The sequence below is a fragment of the Doryrhamphus excisus genome, linkage group LG19 (genome assembly GCF_037039965.1).
Source record: "Doryrhamphus excisus strain RoL-2023G ecotype Guam linkage group LG19, RoL_Dexc_Guam_v1.1, whole genome shotgun sequence".
NCBI lineage: Eukaryota > Metazoa > Chordata > Actinopteri > Syngnathiformes > Syngnathidae > Doryrhamphus > Doryrhamphus excisus.
In genome coordinates, this window is record NC_136375.1 from 10,921,362 (window position 1) to 10,940,854 (window position 19,493).

The 19,493-nt window shown below is 42.0% G+C and overlaps 5 protein-coding genes across 10 annotated transcripts; 4 read left to right on the forward strand and 1 right to left on the reverse strand.

The window, feature by feature from the left end:
• The first annotated feature begins 274 nt into the window (after positions 1–274).
• On the forward strand, positions 275–4,361 carry myct1a (myc target 1a). 3 transcript variants are annotated; one of them, XM_058056462.2, is made up of 3 exons: positions 275–421; positions 1,484–1,601; positions 3,376–4,361. In XM_058056462.2, the coding sequence occupies exons 2-3, from the start codon at positions 1,562–1,564 to the stop codon at positions 3,912–3,914; spliced, it is 579 nt and encodes a 192-aa protein (XP_057912445.2). In that variant the 5' UTR covers positions 275–421; positions 1,484–1,561; the 3' UTR covers positions 3,915–4,361. The 3 variants fall into 3 exon arrangements, with proteins under 3 accessions (XP_057912445.2, XP_057912444.2, XP_057912443.2); XM_058056461.2 differs by lacking the exon at positions 275–421 and adding an exon at positions 2,178–2,834 and having other exon boundaries at positions 1,481–1,601; XM_058056460.2 differs by lacking the exons at positions 275–421; positions 1,484–1,601 and adding an exon at positions 1,882–2,834.
• A 94-nt stretch (positions 4,362–4,455) lies between these two features.
• Positions 4,456–10,272, forward strand: serac1 (serine active site containing 1). 3 transcript variants are annotated; one of them, XM_078799296.1, is made up of 18 exons: positions 4,456–4,591; positions 5,259–5,367; positions 5,455–5,491; positions 5,562–5,704; positions 6,066–6,155; positions 6,600–6,635; positions 7,218–7,349; positions 7,432–7,553; positions 7,629–7,757; positions 7,824–7,937; positions 8,012–8,174; positions 8,404–8,554; positions 8,650–8,791; positions 8,862–8,962; positions 9,096–9,193; positions 9,267–9,449; positions 9,524–9,667; positions 9,741–10,272. In XM_078799296.1, the coding sequence occupies exons 2-18, from the start codon at positions 5,274–5,276 to the stop codon at positions 9,875–9,877; spliced, it is 2,016 nt and encodes a 671-aa protein (XP_078655422.1). In that variant the 5' UTR covers positions 4,456–4,591; positions 5,259–5,273; the 3' UTR covers positions 9,878–10,272. The 3 variants fall into 3 exon arrangements, with proteins under 3 accessions (XP_078655422.1, XP_057913413.2, XP_078655424.1); XM_078799298.1 differs by having other exon boundaries at positions 4,465–4,591; positions 5,256–5,367; XM_058057430.2 differs by lacking the exon at positions 6,600–6,635.
• Positions 10,273–10,521: 249 nt separating this feature from the next.
• On the forward strand, positions 10,522–11,310 carry gtf2h5 (general transcription factor IIH, polypeptide 5). Its single transcript, XM_058057219.2, has 3 exons — positions 10,522–10,642; positions 10,861–10,930; positions 11,014–11,310. Exons 2-3 carry the CDS (start codon positions 10,896–10,898, stop codon positions 11,192–11,194), a joined length of 216 nt encoding a protein of 71 aa, XP_057913202.1. The 5' UTR covers positions 10,522–10,642; positions 10,861–10,895; the 3' UTR covers positions 11,195–11,310.
• Positions 11,311–11,892: 582 nt separating this feature from the next.
• dynlt1b (dynein light chain Tctex-type 1b) lies at positions 11,893–13,847 on the forward strand. Its single transcript, XM_078798992.1, has 5 exons — positions 11,893–12,041; positions 12,206–12,247; positions 12,489–12,612; positions 12,697–12,774; positions 12,856–13,847. Exons 1-5 carry the CDS (start codon positions 12,018–12,020, stop codon positions 12,924–12,926), a joined length of 339 nt encoding a protein of 112 aa, XP_078655118.1. The 5' UTR covers positions 11,893–12,017; the 3' UTR covers positions 12,927–13,847.
• tmem181 (transmembrane protein 181) lies at positions 13,014–19,457 on the reverse strand. Of its 2 annotated transcripts, XM_078798991.1 has the most exons (17): positions 19,046–19,166; positions 18,575–18,641; positions 18,259–18,362; positions 18,054–18,121; positions 17,519–17,609; positions 17,212–17,447; positions 17,057–17,137; positions 16,885–16,984; positions 16,157–16,287; positions 15,901–15,992; positions 15,769–15,826; positions 15,590–15,692; positions 14,910–14,961; positions 14,746–14,828; positions 14,385–14,474; positions 14,257–14,323; positions 13,014–14,181 (listed from the first exon to the last, which is right to left on the reverse strand). In XM_078798991.1, the coding sequence occupies exons 2-17, from the start codon at positions 18,580–18,582 to the stop codon at positions 14,097–14,099; spliced, it is 1,449 nt and encodes a 482-aa protein (XP_078655117.1). In that variant the 5' UTR covers positions 18,583–18,641; positions 19,046–19,166; the 3' UTR covers positions 13,014–14,096. The 2 variants fall into 2 exon arrangements, with proteins under 2 accessions (XP_078655117.1, XP_057913596.2); XM_058057613.2 differs by lacking the exon at positions 18,575–18,641 and having other exon boundaries at positions 19,046–19,457.
• Positions 19,458–19,493: the final 36 nt, after the last annotated feature.

Consider the following 19,493-nt stretch of genomic DNA (forward strand, 5'->3'; position numbering starts at 1 on the left):
GTTCTGCTGTGTCATGCCAGTCCAGCGAGTCACCTCTAAACGCGCTGCAAGTACAGATGAGTAAGCAATTAATGCCTACCTTGCAGCCTCTGCATCACATTGGCAATGTCACGAGCAGAGTGTCTGTAGTGATGCGGCGATGCCATGCTGCTCGTCCTCCGCTCGACCGCGTTATCTCAACCCAGCATCACTCTAATAGGACAATAAAAACATTTTCATAGTTCATCCCTGTTGCAGAAGCCGTCTCTTACTCGGAGCAGCTCCTCCTCCTTCTCCTCCTCCTCTGATGATGATGTAAGTGTGGATTGTGCACTCACGTCTGCAGGCAGGACCGCTTCCTGGTCTGCATGCGCTGCCACCTGCTGTCCAACCAGAGAGGATGTTGGTTCTTCTCTTCCATCAGGACCCAATGAGCTGCCAGGTAACATCGCCTGCCTTTGCTTTCCCACTGTAAAAAATGACTCAATGATGCAGTCAATGAAATAATATAGCATACATTGTATGATGGTGCTTACAATTGTAGTTTTTTGCAATGTTTTTAATGGTTATTACTAGATTTGAAAACTATTACCTGCCTCAGTAACTGGGAGAAATGATTTGGTTCCAGTCAGCTTCACCGTAAAGTGCTTTGGGTGTCATAAGCATTACTTTGAGTGGTGTCTCTTTCAACTCAAACAGGACTTCTGTTCCCTTTAATTAAAGGGCTAGTACGCCTTATTTGTAGACTTTTCAGAGTTCAAAGACTCAGCATAGATATAAAATGTATCCACTAGGGGTGTCACAAGATCTTGCAAGATTAAAATATGACAAATAAATGAATCACCCAATAAATGAAAATATCATTTTGCCGGTGGATGAGTGGTTAGCGCTCACACAGCTAGGAGACCCGAGTTCAATTCCACCCTCGGCCATCTCTGTGTGGAGTTTGCATGTTCTCCCTGTGCATGCGTGGGTTTTCTCCGGGTAGTTTGAATGGTTGTTTGTCTATATGTGCCCTGTGGACTGGCTGGCGACCAGTCCAGGGTGTACCAAGACAGCTGGGATAGGCTCCAGCACGCCTCGTAAGGATAAGCGGCAGAAAATGAATGAATGAATCATTTTGCCGGTCTCAATAAATTGCTGTGTGTATATGTGTCTCGAAGAGAGTTCATTGCTTCCAGCACCTTGTTTGTTCCATAGAACAACTGCATGAACGGAATGAAACCTTTTGTCAGTTTTTGTCTCAGTGGGTGGAGGCGGGGTGACGAGGGTACACACACAGCAGGCAGGAGAGTGTAACATAGCAGAAATTAAATGAACAGATCACAAACAACAACTAAAACCCTGCTTAGAAGTAGCATATTAACCACAGATCAAATTTCACATTTTGGGCAATCAACATATTTTAAAAGTCAAAAAATGCATCCTCTTAGCTGTCAACAGTGTAAAATGGATGCTAGTGCTTAATTGTGTGATGTGTCGGGGTGGGGTGCTACCTCTGCAGTGAAGCCAGGCCATCCGTTCCTATGCAGCATGGGCTCAGGGTGACCTCTACCATCGACAGCCCCTCAGGACCAAACAGATGCAGCCAAGGAGCGAAGGGACGCTTCGCTGCAGTCGAGGTAAAGCACAAGGGGTCAACCAATGAAAGATTGTGGCACATCAACGTGAAACAGACCTGAGTGCAAAACGTGCCGCTGCTGTCTTAATCTCCATGCTGCATAGTCAGCGTTCTGTGAAGAGCTTATTAGAAAGTTGTGTGATGAAATTGACTCGGTGCCAAAGAGAGCTCTCTCTGCTTACCTTTATTAGTAATTAAGCTATGTGTATTTATTTCCTATTGATGCTACAACCGAAAATATTTTTTCTCTGGTTATGGAGTACTTGACCAAAAAAAGAACCACAGCAAGGTAAACTACACATACTACAGTGGACTATTACCCCATCTACTGGTAAGGATGAAAACAGATGATTTTACATCCATGAACTACAAATGAGTAGAAAAACAAATGCTTGAGGCTGCTTTCTTGTCATATTTAAATAGAAAAATGGGACTTGCAGCGTATTTTCATACCAACAAGGTTACAAGCTTGTCTGCTGTGACGAATTTCAGATGGAGAGGATTACACACAGTGCTGACTACGCAGGTATCATCGATGACTTGATTTAAAATGCATTTCATGACCGCCGTGTTCCAGGGTTCCATGTCAGTCTTATCAAAATGAATGTTTCCACTGGCTGGCTGATACCCAGAAGGGGCCAGACGACCACTGACCTGGCAGACGTTGTGGAAAATGTGAGACTTTTGGCTGGAGAAGGTTAAAAAAGTGCTGATGTCTACAAAAACTCAGGCACACCATTACTAACTATAGTGCTCATGTGAGTATTTTCTATATGCAGTGTTGACTGGTTTAGTTCTACACTGTTCACATTTATCAAGCCAAAGGAAATGATAGTAGAGGAAGGCAGTAAAGTCAACCCTCCCACTCCCCAACGCCAGGATCTCTGTCCTGCTTAGATAAGCCTCTCCTGGAGCTCATTTCAAGCAGAAAAGCAGGAAACGTGACAGCTGAGTTTTTCCGCTTCCATAAACAAGACAAGCCACCAGAGTTTAGCCGCCAGTCCACCAGCGCCTCTGGGCCGGGTCTCTCGGAGGGAGGCTGACTGACACACAGGGAGTGAGGGGAGGAGAGAAGAAAGCGAAAGAGCAGGAAAGAAGGTCTGTAGAAAGACAGGAAAATCCATTAAGATATATAACAAATAGAAAAAGAAGCACTCAGATGACACTGAAGGCTAAGTCATGGCTGTAAACAACACTCATTTCTTCATGGAAATACTTCAGTCATTTGATGCTGGTGAGTTTTCTCAACTTTTCTTCTATCTTTTAGCAGCTCTTTCAGGGATTAAATGACAAGAAATATGAGAAAAAGCTGAAAAAGTTTCACTTTAACTCTGCAATGCATTGAAAGGGAAATTAGTTTTTGTCCAACAAGATTTTGTCCACCGTTAATACCCAAAAGCAACAAAAACAAGTTTGCCTTATCTTCACTGCAGCATTTAAATGCAACCACTTTGTTGCCGAGGCGGACCCAGGGGTTCTGCCAAACATTCTGCGCCTCATGAAAAAAAAAATCACATTTGCACCCACCCAGAAAGCTCTTGTCACCATGTATCTAGTTTTGGAGGGTCCGTTGGAAACTTTTTCCTCCTATACGGTGCCCACACTGAGGCCTATTTGTCAAAATGACAGGAAGATGCTGTTAGCAATGATCCAATGTTTTGGATCATTTTGACTTGGATTGGAGTTCATATTAAATATATAAATAAGATCAACAATAGAGCAGACTCATAGTCCCACACTACAAACGCACCTGATTTAAATGTCTCCCTTCATAGTGCCCCTGATCATAGCTTTCTGTGTTTCCGTGGCGGTGGGCCTGGTCTTGGGAGCCCTGGTCTACGTGATCCTCACATGGTTTTCCCGACGCAAAGCAGGCTCGGCCAGCATCACGCGCAGCCCCCCTCGCCAGTCGCGTGCCGCCCCTAGAAACCGCCCGGGCTTCAACCGCAGCAGCAGCAGCCACGACCGGCGAAGCAACAACAGCCTGGTCAGCGCCGCTTTCACCTTCCACCGCCAGACCTCCACCCCGGATGCCCTCGACCCGCTGGGGTATAAGTCAAGCTTCAGGGCCTCCACTTTCCATCCACTCCTTCACTGCAGCCAAATTGCCAGGGAGGCCGAGGAGGGGAGTCAGACGTCATTGCCTCGAACGCCCATCATGACAACCGCCGCTGACTCCGCTCACACAGCTGCCACCCCACCCAGACCCCACTCCTTTTGGGGGGACAGCGGCGTCAGTGGTTTCCAAGCAACACAGACCCCGCCTCCTGCTTATGAGAGTATCATTAGGGCATATCAGGAGACTCATACCTAGGATGCCAAAGGAATGGAGTCCAAAGACTAAAGCTGCTGTTCATACTGTAGCACAAAAAAATACATATTTACTGTCCAAATTGTTACCTGGGCTTTAAACAATAAACAATCCAGTCGCTTTTAATAATTTAAAAATGTTTGGAAAGACTTTTTGAATTTGTGCTGTAGCCCAGAGGTTCAGTTATGATGTGACTGTAGCTTTGTAATAAATGTAGGCATCGGAAGTTTGACAATATGTATTTTTATTCATATTTTGTATCCTCGTTTAATTTTAAATTGACCAACTTTGCAAAGCAGAATGACATTTGTCCTTGAAGTAATTCTGATTATATTCTGAGCTTCATTATACTCATAATGTAGGCAAAATGTATTTTTACTAACTTACTAATTGGATATGTTGTTGTATTCTGCTATGTAAAAAACATTTGTATATAAATACAAAAATGCTCAAATGTATGTTGTTTGATAGTAAATATTTATGTCAAGTGTAAATATAAATATAAATTTCAATATTTTCATGGTAGATGCACGTTCACGTGAGAGGCGTGTTTACAACGATGACGTAGAAATTGTGCGACACGTTCTGTAAAAACACAGCTCCGCATTAGTGGGCGAAACTTTCGACTTTTTACAAGTCAAGGCAGAAATCGTGTAATTCGCCAGTTTGACATCAAACGTGTAAGTAAGCAAGTAGATTAAGTAAACAAATTCAGCATTGAGGGGACTGTCAGACACGTAGTCGCCTTTTAAAGGTAGCTGTCAGCCAACTGGATTAGCTCCGTTGGTTTTTAAAGCTCAACGATGGGAATGCAGGCTCGTTTTCTTGGTGACCTATCATCTCATTTGAAGGGCTACTCCGGTGATTGATTAGCCACTAGCTGTAGCTACATTTGGTGTTTTAGTTGGGTGTTTCACACACTCTAACCTCCTAATGTGCTGTGTGTTCCTGTGGGGACTGTCACTTTCACTTCGTCTTTCATTTCAGTCTTTGTTATTTTTCATCTTAGAATACTGAGGATTCACGCTTGCAAACATCGCAGTTATTGTAGCTAGGAGCTTTAGCATAAACACTAGTGAGATCCAGCACAACACGTTCGATTTAGAATAATCGTTTGAATAACCACAGGTCTGGAGTACTGTAGATGTGGGGAAGATCGATCCAAAAATCGATTGTGTCGATATCGGAACGATATTGAGATATGAAAGATGATGAAAATATCCACATAAAAAGTGTAGGAATTGACGATACTGGTCCACTATTTACTATACGCAAATTTGTAGTCTCGCCTGCCTGTCAGGTTTGTGTATTTCTTTTTGTCACCCGACCTCCGGGACATCCTAGCAGGAAAGACAGGAGAAGATGTCGGCATCTGCCCTGCGTTTGATCCGCTGTAGGAGACTAAGTACAGTTGTGGTGCCCGGCCTCAACAAGGTGCTACGGTGGAAGGATTTAAGTGAGTTGTACATCCCCATTTTATTGAAATTGCATGTTATTTTAGCTTCAGGCAACCGTGTGAGATTGTATTTCTGCTGACATCTAGGGAAGGTTGCCAAGGTAACGGGTGCCGTTGTGTTGGGGTAAGTCACCAGTGAAACCTTGACTTGGGAATTGCCTCAATAACGGTGCGTCGTCACAATGCTCCCGCAGAGGCTGCCTTTTTATCACATACGAGGTGGCGGCCTTGGACAAAGCTGTGACCATTGACACGAGTGCGATTCTTCAGGAAAAGTACAAGTCGTACATTTATCTACGAACCAGTCCCTCTGATGAAAGGGACAACCTCGCTGCAGGTACGGGATCAAAAACTTTTGATCATGACATCACAGTGAAAGATCCAGTCCATATGTAAATATTAGCAGCTCCACAAAACAAATAGGATAATTTCAACTTTAAGTTGGTTCCATGTTGCTCTTAAATCGGGTCCTTTAAATAATAACTGCTGGCAGGCGTGATTTTCTCTTCTTGGGTGTGCACAAAGTTGATTCCTGCTTTGTCCAGGTGCTCAGTGACATTTACTGCCATCACTTCCTGTCTTTCTTCCTTCCCCTTTCACTGTCATTACCGCTACTAGGCCCGACAATACACACCAACTGACATCATTATCAATACGTCATTTCAAGTTATGTTGTTTTTTTGATGTGTATTTTCCAGGGCTCACCCACAAGACAAGGAGGGAACTTCATAAAGCGGCCAGACGGTTTCTAGAAATATCCTCACGCCTTCTGCTGCAGTCGTTAGATGGTAAGAAACAGCATGAATGAAGCTAGAGCTTCTCTCCGATACTGAATACATTATTATTACTATTATTAACTTTAAAAAATGTGCACACTCTTGTGCCAAGGCTAAAGGAAGCACCTGTTTTCCACATCCTGGTCTGTCATACATACACACTCATCAGCCACAACATTTGGTACAGTGGATCCCCATAGTCACAATTTGAGATGTAGTTACGTGAGGGGGAAACCAAAAATGAAATTACTTGCGTTTTTTTTTTTGTCATTAGCTGCTAATTCTACTGTACAACAGCTGGGGATCTACAGTACTGTATCAATCTAATCAAGAGCCTTATCATAAAATGTACCATTACTAATCCTACATTTTACAAAATATATCAACACTCAACCACAATGCATCTTTAAAGTACAAAGATAAGCTAAACACATGAATTTTTTTATCTGAAACTAGCTGCCAAGTCGATGAGGCAAAGTTTGCTTCCACAAGGTTTGTAAACGTGTGTGTGGTTGTGTAGATTCTGTAGTGTCAATAGGTAGAGCAGCAGATGCACTTCATTTAAAAAAATATATAGTTTTAAACATGTATTGTGTTTGTTTGGGGTGTCACAACATCTCATAAGATTGAAATGTGACTAGTTTTGTCATTTAGTGGCCACTAGGGCTGTGACGATAATAAATGAATGAATAAATCACACAATAAATGAAAATGAGCTTGCTCATTTTGCCGGCCTCAATATATTGCCATTTGTATGCGTGTCTGTTTTCCTTATCTGCTGCCTCCAAAGACTTCACTGCACTGGTTTCAGCACATTGTTTGTTCCATAGAACAGCCGCATGAAAGGGGTGAGCCCTTTGTCAGTCATACAGTCTGTCTTGGTGGGTGGAGGCGGGGCTTCTAGCATACACACAGAGTGAAGAATAGTGGAATGTTGTAGAAATTAAATTGGTAGATGGCAATATATTGTCTTTAAATATTTCTTAAAATGTAATCTTCACCTATCTCATCTCATCTTGTGAACCGAGTGTCTTGTGACACCCGTAATGTTTCTACATTTGTATTTTTTTATAGAACGGCTCAGTCATGTGGACGCGGACCCACATGAAGTGGCCCTATGGGTCTTGCTAAAAAGGACACAATCCGACAGTCGAGCTGTCAGATTACAAGCTGTGCAGGAACTTGCACAGAATCACCACTGGCAAGGTAATAATAATTATATAATAACAACAGGCATTACATACCTAAAGGACATAGACGTGAGTGTAATGTCATGTCAACCATGCAGACTACCAGTATCAGACCGCGGCCCAGGTTATAGACCAGAGAACCGCAGTGGGCCTCGCTCGGACTCCACGGGTGGACCTGCGATTCTTCCTGCCTCCCCCTGCACTTCCTGACCTCGATGATGTAAGCATAAGCGTGGAATAGTATTAGCGGGAGTCTCGATTAAGATTTGCCATTGATTTGTCGTCAACTTGACAGGGCTTCTCAGCAGAGGACGGTCTGAGGCAACTGCTCGCCTCTCTGCCGCAGTCCGAGGTGGACCAGTGTGTTCAGTATTTTACGTCGCTGGCCCTCAGAGAAAGCACTCAGTCGTTGGCAGCTCAGCGGGTAAGGACAAAATGAAACAGAAGCAAAATCCTGTTTATCCTCGACTCTTCAAATGCTTTGTTCCAGGGTGGCCTGTGGTGTTTTGGTGGCAACGGGTTGCCCTACGCCCAGAGTCTGACTTCTGTCCCATCTGAGAAGGTGGAGTCCTTCTGCCTACAGGCCCTAGTCCAGCACTCCAAGGTCAGATGAATGGAATGACCCAACTTACTTAAGGTAACCATACTAGGTATTAACATTGCTTTTATGCCCTGCAGGTTCAAAGCCACTGTGACCACATAGTGTCCAACGGGGGTCTCATGCTCCTTCAGAGAGTTTACCAGCTAAGGAGTGACTCACAGAAGATTCAGAGGAACATTGTGCGAATCATCGGGAACCTGGCGCTCAATGACAGCGCTCACAAGGCCATCGTTCAGTCTGGTAAGTCATATTGTACCTTATGTTAGCACTTATGTTTTTAAGCTTTTCTGTCAAATGATTTTTTTTTTAATTGGATTAATCCCAGTTTTGAAATAAATTAATCACCATTTGCAACTATGTCTGAAATATGCCCATGTTTACTGTCTTTTATTAAAAGACAGGATTATGTGTATAGCCTATTTTTGAACGCACTGTTCTATAATGCTGTTTTGTCTTGACCAACCTCAAGGGTGGGTATCAGTCCTGGCCGAGGTGATGCAGTCTCCTCACGTCATGCAGGCGTCCCATGCAGCTCGCGCGCTCGCCAACCTGGACAGGGAGACGGTGAAAGAGAAGTACCAAGACGGGGTCTACGTCCTCCACCCGCAAACACGTGGCAAGTAGGAGAAAACACTTTGGTCTGCGTTAAAATGTGTCACTCTTACTGTTTTGTTGTTTTTTTATTTTCAAACCAACTCTTTGTGTTAAATTGCAGCCAGCCAATTAAAGCAGACGTGCTGTTCATCCACGGTATCCTGGGGGCCGCCTTTAAGACATGGCGCCAGAGGGACAGAAGTGCGTTAGACGAAGGGAACAATATAGACTACGGGGATGATTACACTGAGTGCTGGCCAAAGGTAAGTGACCATGCATCTCCAGTGTGTCTTGTTGATTATGGTTATCTGCTCATTGTCCTTTAATTGACAGTCATGGTTAGCTGCAGATTGTCCTAATTTGAGGGTGTTATCTGTGGAATACGATAGCCACCTCAGTGACTGGATGGCTAAGTGTCCCGCCGAGAATCAAAGGTCAGGAATATTTTACTATGAGTGCATCATATGACGTCTGTAGAGTTAAAACTGCATCATAATGTTCAGGAAAAACAATAAAAAATGTGAGTAAATATAGTAGTTGATTATTTTCATACTTTTCTCTCTGCAGAAAGTCCTTGGCCAGCAGGAGTCGAGAGCTGCTCAACAAGCTAAAGATGGCAGGGGTTGGCGACAGGCCGGTGGTCTGGGTAGCTCACAGTATGGGAGGTACGCCACATCTTTGCGAGGCTTGTGTTATAACTATAACCATTTTTGACATTTTTCTTCATTTTCCTGCCAGGCTTGCTGGTGAAAAAAATGCTAATTGATGCCTCTGAGGACCCAGATATGCAGGAGCTGCTAAAAAACACCAAAGGCATTTTGTTCTACAGCGTCCCTCATCACGGAACCTTTATGGCGGAATACTCTGTCAATGTCCGATATCTCCTCTTCCCCTCCATCGAAGTCAGAGAGCTTTGCAAAGGTTCGCGATTCAGGACTAAAGTTGGTGTAAATGTTCTTGTGATGCAAGTGATAAATTGATGTGCTTTAATTAAGACTCACCAGCACTGCGTGACCTTAACGAGAACTTCTTGAACGTGGCCAAAGAGGGAGAAATCAAGGTGCTTAGCTTTGCAGAGACGCTGCCAACAAACATCGGCCCAATGATCAAGATACTGGTGGTGCCAGCACAGTCGGCAAGTAAGTAAGACCGACAGGCATTTTAGTCAACGAAACAGACTCCTCCTCACCTTGCTCGGGTTCTGGTTCGCAGACATCGGCATCGGGGACCTGATCGAAGTGGACGTGGATCATCTGAGCATCTGCAAGCCAGAGAAGAAGGAGTCATTCCTGTACAAGCGCAGCCTTCAGTTCATCCAGGAAACACTGAAGAACTCCATTGGCCATTGACCACCATTGTTAACATACAACATACTTGAACCAGAAATAATGACAATTAACATGGCTAACCAGCGAAGAGTTGCTAGTTGCGATAGTAGAAAACTGAAAGCTTATCTCTCACTAATTTATCACATTAACAAGTTGGTCATGATTACACATTCAGATTTAATTTTTCCCATCTAAATTCGACCCACAAGCTTATTTAATACAAAAGTATTTTTTAAACACTGACGTACCTCTCAGTATTTCAAATCAAAGTTACAGGTTTGGATTTTATTTGTGTATTTATGCTTTTTATTGTTTCCTAACATAGTTTCATGTCTGACTAGTGAATGGAATTCAATCTTTAGTCTTTTTGTGGTCCAACATTTCACAAGATGACAATAAAAAGTGTTAGGTTGGAGACCTCATTTGAGTCCTTGTTGTTTCTGTATGTTTTTTTTCTACAATTATCATTACATTGTCTACTGAAAGCTAGCGTTATATTAGCTCTGCTGTATTTCTTGACAAGTTAAAAGAGACTTGCATTTATATTTATTTATGTGTTAAAAGTAAATTCCAAGTTTTTTGGTTTAATTTTTCCAAACAATTACTTCAAAAACTCACCTCGAACTTCTCTTGCCAAATGACGAATGCGTCAGTGAAAACCGACACAAAGAAGCGCATGCGCAGTAGCGCACGAAGCCAATTGTCCCTCCGCAGACGCCGTACGTCAACATCACAATGCAGTACACAAGCTAGCATTAGCCAACATTCGATGATAATATATTCCAGGTTGGTAAAATACGTATGTTTAAATCAGCTAAAAAAATTTGTTGCTACAGTTAGTTGCTGTACTTGTGCTGAACATTAAATTATCGAGGTAAATGGTTTAAACCCGGAGTAGTGGCCAACACTGGCTATGTATCGTTATGGAGCTACATTGACATGCTAACATGCACTTCCAGTTTGTGGAAATGTTTCAAATCGAACATTATAATTTTGTCCAACAGGTCACTTAAACGATCCTCCAAGTCAGCCGATCGACATGGTCAACGTGCACAAAGGTGTCCTTGTTGAATGGTAAAAACTAAACAGCTGTCAAAATGTTGTCTTTGTGATCATATTTTGTCAAATCTAACATGTATTTTACCTTCTTTACCCAGCGACCCAGCCATGAAACAGTTCCTCTTGTACCTGGATGAAACCATGGCCTTGGGGAAGAAGTTTATCCTGAAGGACTTGGATGACACACATGTGTTCATCCTCGCAGAGGTGGTCCAAACCCTGCAGGAGAGAGTGGGAGAGCTAATGGACCACAACTCGTTTCCCATCACACAAAAATGAGACTTCCGCTTTGTTTTGAGCTCCTGTGTATTTTCTGCTTAGTTGATCTTGATAGGTAGATGCATACCTCTTTCTCTTTGCGTCATTAAAATGGTGAAATGAACATTGTCCTTCTTCTATCGCACTTGTCCTCTTTAGGGCCGTGGGCATGCTGGAGCCTATCCCAGCTGTCTTTGCGCGGGAGGCGGGGTACACCCTGGACTGGTCGCACATATGGACAAACAACCTTATATTCATTCACACTTATGGACAATTTTGAGTCTCCCATTAAGTTAACATACATGTTTTTGGTACATAGAAGAACATGAGAGAACAACTGGATATATAATGTAAATGTATAGAATTACGATGTAGAGCACAAAACATGAAGAAACAGTCCTTTTAAAGAAATATATTGGGTATAGGGTTCTAAACGTGCGCATGAATGGTGTATTTAAATCAAGACAGATGTTTGTCATTTTAACAAGAAAACTGCACAGTAACGAAAATGGCAGCACTTGTCGACCAGTGCTTGAGTTAGTTCAATTAAAAACGAAAGTTAACGTGAAAAAGTCAGCGTTTACGTGGCCGAAATCGGCTGATATAAATCTTTAAGACGTCGATATTAGTCACTTAGTTTGACGGTGCACTGTGGTTATATTCTATTGATGACATACATTAAATGGGGCGAGGTATCGACATTTGACATATTGTCAACATCAAATGATATAATGTAAGCTTTATTTAACATGATCTCGATGTGAATGCTTTTATTGTGATATTCCAACTTTTATTGTGTAGAGTTGACACCGAAAGTTTTGCTCTGAGTTGACCTTTGCACACCATGGACGAAATCGCAGAAGATGAAGTGAGTGACATCCATTCATGTAATATAAACTTGTTTGTAATTACACGTGTGCTACTGTCCGTTTGGAACCTCCATTGTCTCAAAACCGGAAGCGAAAAAGTGTTTTTCACCGCTAAACGCCATCAAATAAACGATGGTTACTCTCTATTCTGTCTCACCAACAGACTACGTTTGTCGTGGAAGACGTGACCAAGCTAATAAAGGACGTAAGTGTATTTGTTTTAATTTTCAAAACATACAGTAAAGTATCAATTTCATTGGGTTTTGTTGCTATGCTACTAGCTAACCGCTAGCTGTCTCGTGTTTAGCTAGGTCTTGGTTGCTAGGATACGGTAACCACAGACGGTTACTACGTGAACACAATTGGCGAATTATTTTTTTTAAGGTGTAGAAATTGTCCAATTCATATTTTAAAGTGTATAACATTTCAAATGTGTTGTGCTGTAGTCCATAGAAACAGTGATTGGAGGACACACATATCAACACTTCAGAGTGAACCAGTGGAGCACCGGTGTAGTGGAGCAGTGCCTCAGTCAGCTCTGCAAGCTTGGAAAGCCCTTCAAATACATTGGTTTGCGTTTCAACATCAATCCCCTCACGGTTTAGGTGCTTTGAATGATTGTTTTAAAGACTCCTTGTGTTATTTTCTTTGAAGTCACCTGTGTCATCATGCAAAACAACGGGGCAGGCCTGCAGACAGCCAGCTCCTGCTTCTGGGACAACTCAACTGATGGTACATTGTTATGTAGTGATGTAATGGGGTATTTTAGTTATCTAATGCTCAGCTTATGGTGTCTTTTTTTATTTTTGGCAGGAAGCTGTGCGGTTAAATGGGAGAACAAGTCCATGTGCTGCATTGTCAGTGTTTTTGGCTTGGCCATCTAAAAAAATGTTTAGCCATATTGGCTATATTACCATTTTTGTGTCATGTATAATTAAAATATATCAAATACAATTATCTCAGTTCATGTGTATGTTTTATCCAATTTATTTGAAACACACCAGGCCCCACAAGCTCCTGAAACCACCAAAAGACCTGTACACGTTCAATAAAGTGATTCTTAAAAAGGAAGTTTGATGTATGTTCAGAAAAGGCACCACGTTAACATTTGTTTTGTCACTTTGTAAACATATGACAAAACAAAGGATGGTAAATGTTTGGCATGTTGGTGCGAGGAACATACATATTCCATATAATATAAAGGCCAGTGGTTTAACCATAATTATGTCACAAATTTTCAACATGATACTTCAGTAGTAAATACAAATCCAGTACAATATGAAATGTCTTCTAACAAATAAATAATAAAGCCTCCACAAAAAGATATGATACTGCCACAACAATGTTATCTTTAAAAAAAAAAACATTAAGCACAAATGTGGCTTATAAAACGCAGCTTTGGCACTTAAGAGTTCAGATGTGGCCGCTGCTTTTTAATCCCAAGCATCAAACTTGCCATGAGTGTCAGACAGCAGCTTGGAATGACCAACAGTACAGAGATATCAGTAGTATACACAGGAAGCATAACAATTACGGATTGTCTGTACAAGTAAAAGAAGCAAAAAGCAATTCCCAGGTTGTGTTTCAGAGGAGAACTGGGGCCACTTTAGCGCCATTTAGCATTTTGAAGCTCTACTTAGAACCCAACAGTGCAAAACTGTTTTGTGATTGTTTTCATCAGTATTGATAACATTCAAACAATTTTACACAGGTAAAATTGTGATAAGATAATGAAAGTGTGATCTGTTTTATGAGAATACAGCTGTATTACCAGAAAAAAGTTGCAATTTTATGTGAATGAAGTAAAATATAAATGAAAAATGAGTGTGGCCGTATTACCCAATACTAATGAAGACACGCTGGTTGTGAATGAAAATAAAAGTTCCGGTTTGAGAGGCGACATGTCACCATTTGCAGTGAAATGACAGTACATTCTGGAGAAAAGTTCCCTTTTTTTAAAAAATATATTCACATACACTTGTAGTGTATCATTTGGAAAATACTTCTTATTTACACGTGATAAATCCTTCAGTGTGTTTTCCAGCCAAGTCCAATCAGTCACTGTCGCTGTCGTCATGGAAGCTGGTGGTCGCTTTAATTGCACGTCCGTTTTGTAAAGCCATTTCCTCATAATCGCTCCTTCCAAAAAAAACAAAAATAAGTGTATACATTGGATGCTACCCACCGAAAGCAGGAAGTTGACTGAACACATACCCGTATATTACATCATCGTCTGAGTCGTTCAGCATGGAGAAAGCGGGATTATCCTTCAACTGGGAGTCTAAAAAAACACAAATGCGTGTACGAATACAGCGGACATGAAATGGTGGGATACAACTTACCGTAAAGGGCGTTGTTGGAGGGAGAGTAGACAAACGCTAATGTGTACAAGTAAAAGTTGAGGAGGCCGTAAAAGGACAAAAACTCAGCTGGTAAGTCTGGAGTTAAGGATGCCTTGCTACTATAGATATACAATACACAGTCAAAGTACATCTGGAGGATGTTTATTATGCCAATGTGACTTATCAATAATGTTCTGATGGAGAAAAATCATCCCCAACGCTTGTTTTTTTTTGCTAAGCCCCATTAGAGCAGGCTTCACTACACATCTTTAAAAAGGCTGGAGCTCTGGGCGCTGTCAGTTTGAACATATGTGGAAATATATATGAAAAAATAGCATAAAATGTGACTTTTAAAGGATATAGTTTTGATAGTTGGTGGACAACTCGGCCACAAAGTTGTCCTGGAGCGCCTTGGCACCAAACCTCAAGTAGAGGATGACCAAACTGGGATAGAAAGAGGAAAAATGAGGGCACTCCAACCTGCTCCGGTGAGCACTTTTAAGGTTGCAGCCTTTCTAAACACACCTTATGGCGAGCACCACGGATGTCAGAGCTGTCAAGAACTTGAGCCGGAGATCTACACAGAAGTTAGACAGCATAACAGCATAACATATCACACGGTCAAGAATAACCCACCATGGCCAAAAAAAAAATAGTCTCACATCTCACTTTTTGTTAAATTTAGGCCAGAAAAAAATGTACAATTCAAACATGAAATGGCAAATATTCATTTCGGAAAAAGCGCAATTATATTATACCGTATTTTCTGGACTATAAGTTGCTCCGGAGTATAAGTCGCACAAGGCCAAAAATGCATAATTAGGTAGAAAAAAACATACATAAGTCGCACTGGAGTATAAGTCGCATTTTTTGCAGGTAATTTATTTTACAAACTACTTGACCAAAACAGACATTACGTCATCATTGAAGACAAGTTCTAACAATAATAAAAGAATAGAGAACAGGCTGAATAGGTGTAAGATATGCTAACACAATGGTTATTCAGCTACATGAAAAATAAACATAAACCGAAAAGGTCTCCAGTGTTTATGGAACATAAACAGTTTTTTAATTTATAAGTCGCTCTGGAGTATAAATCGTATAAACAGCCAACCTGTGAAAAAAAGTGAGACTTATAGTCCGGAAAATACAGTACTTATTGTATTTGCATTGGCGTTAAAAAGAGGTGTGGCCATGCATGGTACCTGAGTAGGGCATGTTCTTGAGTTCCGAACAAGCTCTGACAATAAGGAAGACCAAGTAGAGGACGTACAGGATGACCACAATCAGGAAGAACACCTTCATGCCCTGCAGAGTTGATGAAACCCAACTTTCATTTATTTCACTTCATCATGAAAACCTCTTTTCTCACACAGACGCTCACCTGAAAGTTGTGTATGTCCACTTTATACTGGTAGGTGGGGTCCTGGAGTTCATTGACCCTAAAAGGGGAGGAGCCGGTGTTGTCACTGCTAAGTATGAGTCACCGGCGAGCGCTCAAAAAGGACAAACTCACGTCTGCCATATTCCCAATATGACGGCCGAGAGCCACAAAAGGCCCACGATGATCACCTTCAGCAGGTAGAACGTGAGGCATCTCCTCTCGCCCTATTGAATCAAAAACACACATACTGTAATGAAGCCATTGATGAGTTCCAAAACATGCACACACACGAGTAGAAGACACATAGCCACACCATTGATACACGTAGGGAAGCATTTGTGAAATCTTCCAAACAACTGCTTCACTTAATTGAAAAAACGTTTCACACCTGAACCCGGATGCCGTGGTAGACACAGAGCCAAAAGAGCAGCAGGGCGCACAGGAAGAGAGCCTGAAAGAAGTCATCCAGCATCCCAGGAAACCAGCTGTTCACCAGGAAGGATAATGGGAAAAAGGGATCTGCACAACAAAAAAACACTTCACTGTTCATTTCTGACATAATGACCTCATGGAGGAACAAGCTAAAGTGGACTTGGGCCCGTCATTATGATAGCCATGTATCACGTAGTTGTGACCAATTATCCAAGCTCTTTAATACTTCTTATCTAATATCGCACCTCAAGAAGAAGTCACATATCGTTTTTTTTTTTTTTAGTCAAAAAAAAAAGTGACCGGCAAAGCACTCCTGAATAAGTCTAGAGTGACAAAAGTGTGTTATTACACCTGTGGACAGGTGAGTGTGTTACTACACCACTCTTGACCAATGACGTGACTCTGACCAATCACAGTGGAGTGGGCATGTCCAGAAGCTATAAATTAAAAGACAATTTTGGCAGGAAGCACAAATCCAAGGAAATACAGCTGCAATAGGTGCCTATTCTGGAAGATCTAGAACATTTTCTGTGCAGGTTATTGTGTGTAGCTGCTCTATAGGAGCCCACAACTCAATACAAAGGGTCAAAAAATGAGCGTAATAGGTCCGCTTTAAAGACAAAAGCAACATAACCTTACTGAAAATGAAATGGAGGGGGATATAAATAAAGGAATGAGGATTACCGTTATAAAGCAGCAGCAGGGGCAGTAGGATGGCCATCCACTTCTGCTCAATGCCCCAATCCCTCATGGAAAACTTTCTCAACGAGTGAGCAAAGAGACACTGGAAGAAGAAGGAATTGCCTCAGAACCATAATTTTTTAATCCTATTTGAATATATGGTCAACGCACTTACAGTAACCATGAATGTCAACACCACGAAGACAAAGCGGAACCAAATCTCCACTTGGGAAAAAGTAGGATTGTAGGTTTTCCACTGGACACACATGCTACTTGTTAATGACAAGGAAGGGTACAACCTCCTGCTAACAGATTGTGTGCATCACTTACCACAAAGTTGACCTTAAGATTGTAAGTGATGTTTTCAAGGCCCTTGAAGCCGACCTTGACCTGGTACTGGTTGTAGTTCAGGAAGCCCAGATGCAGCACGATGATCTCGTCACATTTCTCACCACAGTGTAGCGTTCTGGATTTGCTGTGTACGCTGTTGATGTGCGTCACGCTGGCGTCCTGAGTCACCCCCTTCAGCTCCACGTTGATCTCAAAAGGCTGCTGGAAGTCGCCCACTGCCGCAGAAACAACAGCAAGCCCATCGTTCCCCGTGTTGTTGCTACGGTTTCTTTTTATGTACTCTTACCATTAATGTGTTCGGCCTGCATCACACAAGTGAGCCACAGCTGCTGGTGATACGTGGTTAGAGGCGGGGAATTTAAGTTGAAAGGCCCAGTCTAAAAAAAATATTCCACAAACAATTTGGGTACCAGTCCAGCTTCCTCTTGCATTCCAAAAACATGCTAGGTTAATTGGTGACTCCAAATTGTCCATAGGTATGAACGTGAGTGTGAATGGTTGTTTGTCTATATGTGCCCTGTGATTGGCTGGCCACCAGTCCAGGGTGTACTCCGCCTTTTGCTGGGATAGGCTCCAGCACCCCCCTGCAAGCCTCGTGAACACAGAGCTGCGAGTTGAATGGAAATAAAAACAAAAACAGACAATACAGGAAGTGCATGTCTCACTCGCTTATTCTATGATTCAAATGTGTATATATTGTGTACTGTGTATATATTTTTTATACATACATGTATACTGACAAGAAAAGGCGTTCTATTCTATTCTATATTAAAATGTAACAACCTGAATGGTGTAGATTTTTATAGACCTTTTGGTCTGACCTTAACTGAGACGTTCTTGGCAAGGAACTGATCCCCATTGTGCACCTGCTCAGCCAGAATCTTGGGACCTAAGTCATGCAAAGAGAAATTCACATTAGATTACCAACATGAAAATCAACTATTGTGTATATGTGTTGCTGAACTTTATAGTTATGTTGTCACCTCTGTACTGCTGCTACTTTGGTATTCAATGAAATATCCTTACCTGCAATTCCAATGAAGACTGTGAGGCCGAAACAAGCGAGGAACACCACGAAGACCAACACGAAATGTCGTTTAGACAAAGTGTACAGACGCATGGGTGCCAATCTATGTGGGGAGATATATTTTACAAATTATTAATATATATAGACTACAAGAAACAACCTGACAGTAGCCTGTAAAAGCCAGGTACAATACTGGTAATGTCAACATAGCTTAGCTTTAGCTAAATGTAGCATACGGCAAGTAGAGGTGTCCGATATGATATCTGTCACACTTATTATTTATACAATTAATGTGTTCATAAATTCAACACTTACGGCTCCATTTGTCCAGGTTAACAGCCGCGTCGGCAGTGCGAAAACCCAACTGAGACAACATCCGCGACTACAACACGGAAGTGCAACGTCATCAAAGTGGGTGGAATATGTTGATAATTTCGCGCATGCGTAATACAACGACATGACCAGCATTGGGATTTTTAATTCTGGCGCAGTATCTGATGATTTGAAAACGGTTTATTCTATTCCGGAAAAAAAATAATGTATATTTTATGGTCCGATACACAATTGGTGCCAACAAAATGAACTACCGGGCCTGTATTTTCTATTAAAAATTCTATAATTGTATAACTTGACAATCATAATTGGGTCTATCGACAGTTTTATTTCCTTTTATCAATCAGGTTGTCAATCTTGTTTAACAGTACGCTAGTAAAACAACCTGAAGACAAATAGCAATACATAAATGATAAATAACGACATGCCATTGTGTGTGAGAAGGCGGCGCACCTGTAAAATCGATCATCTCGATATGGCGTCAGGTCCTCCTTGAGTTCATTGTAAGCCTCCTGTACTTTCCTGCAGAATTGTTTCAGCTCGCTATAAAGAGGATTTTCCAAGTAGTCTGTGGTGTCCATTATTCCACGGTGTCGAGAGAATGACGGGAATAAAAATGGCGATGGGAGATTGGGAGCGAAACAAGCAGCAGACACGGGAGGAGGGGGGGGGAGCACAAAGACAACAAAATGGTTCGTCTGCAGTGCTGGGATGTTGAATTGAGAGTGCAGCCAAAGCGATTTTGTTGTGTGTTTGTTCAATGGCGGAGGAGAGAAAGGGAGGGCAAAAAAAACACAATTAGCTCAAGTGCAGGCGGAAGCTAATCGCCAAGAAAGCTCACGTGACAGGAGTTCAGCACCGCGGACAGAGCAACATCTGCTTTTGATGACGTCACAGCCCT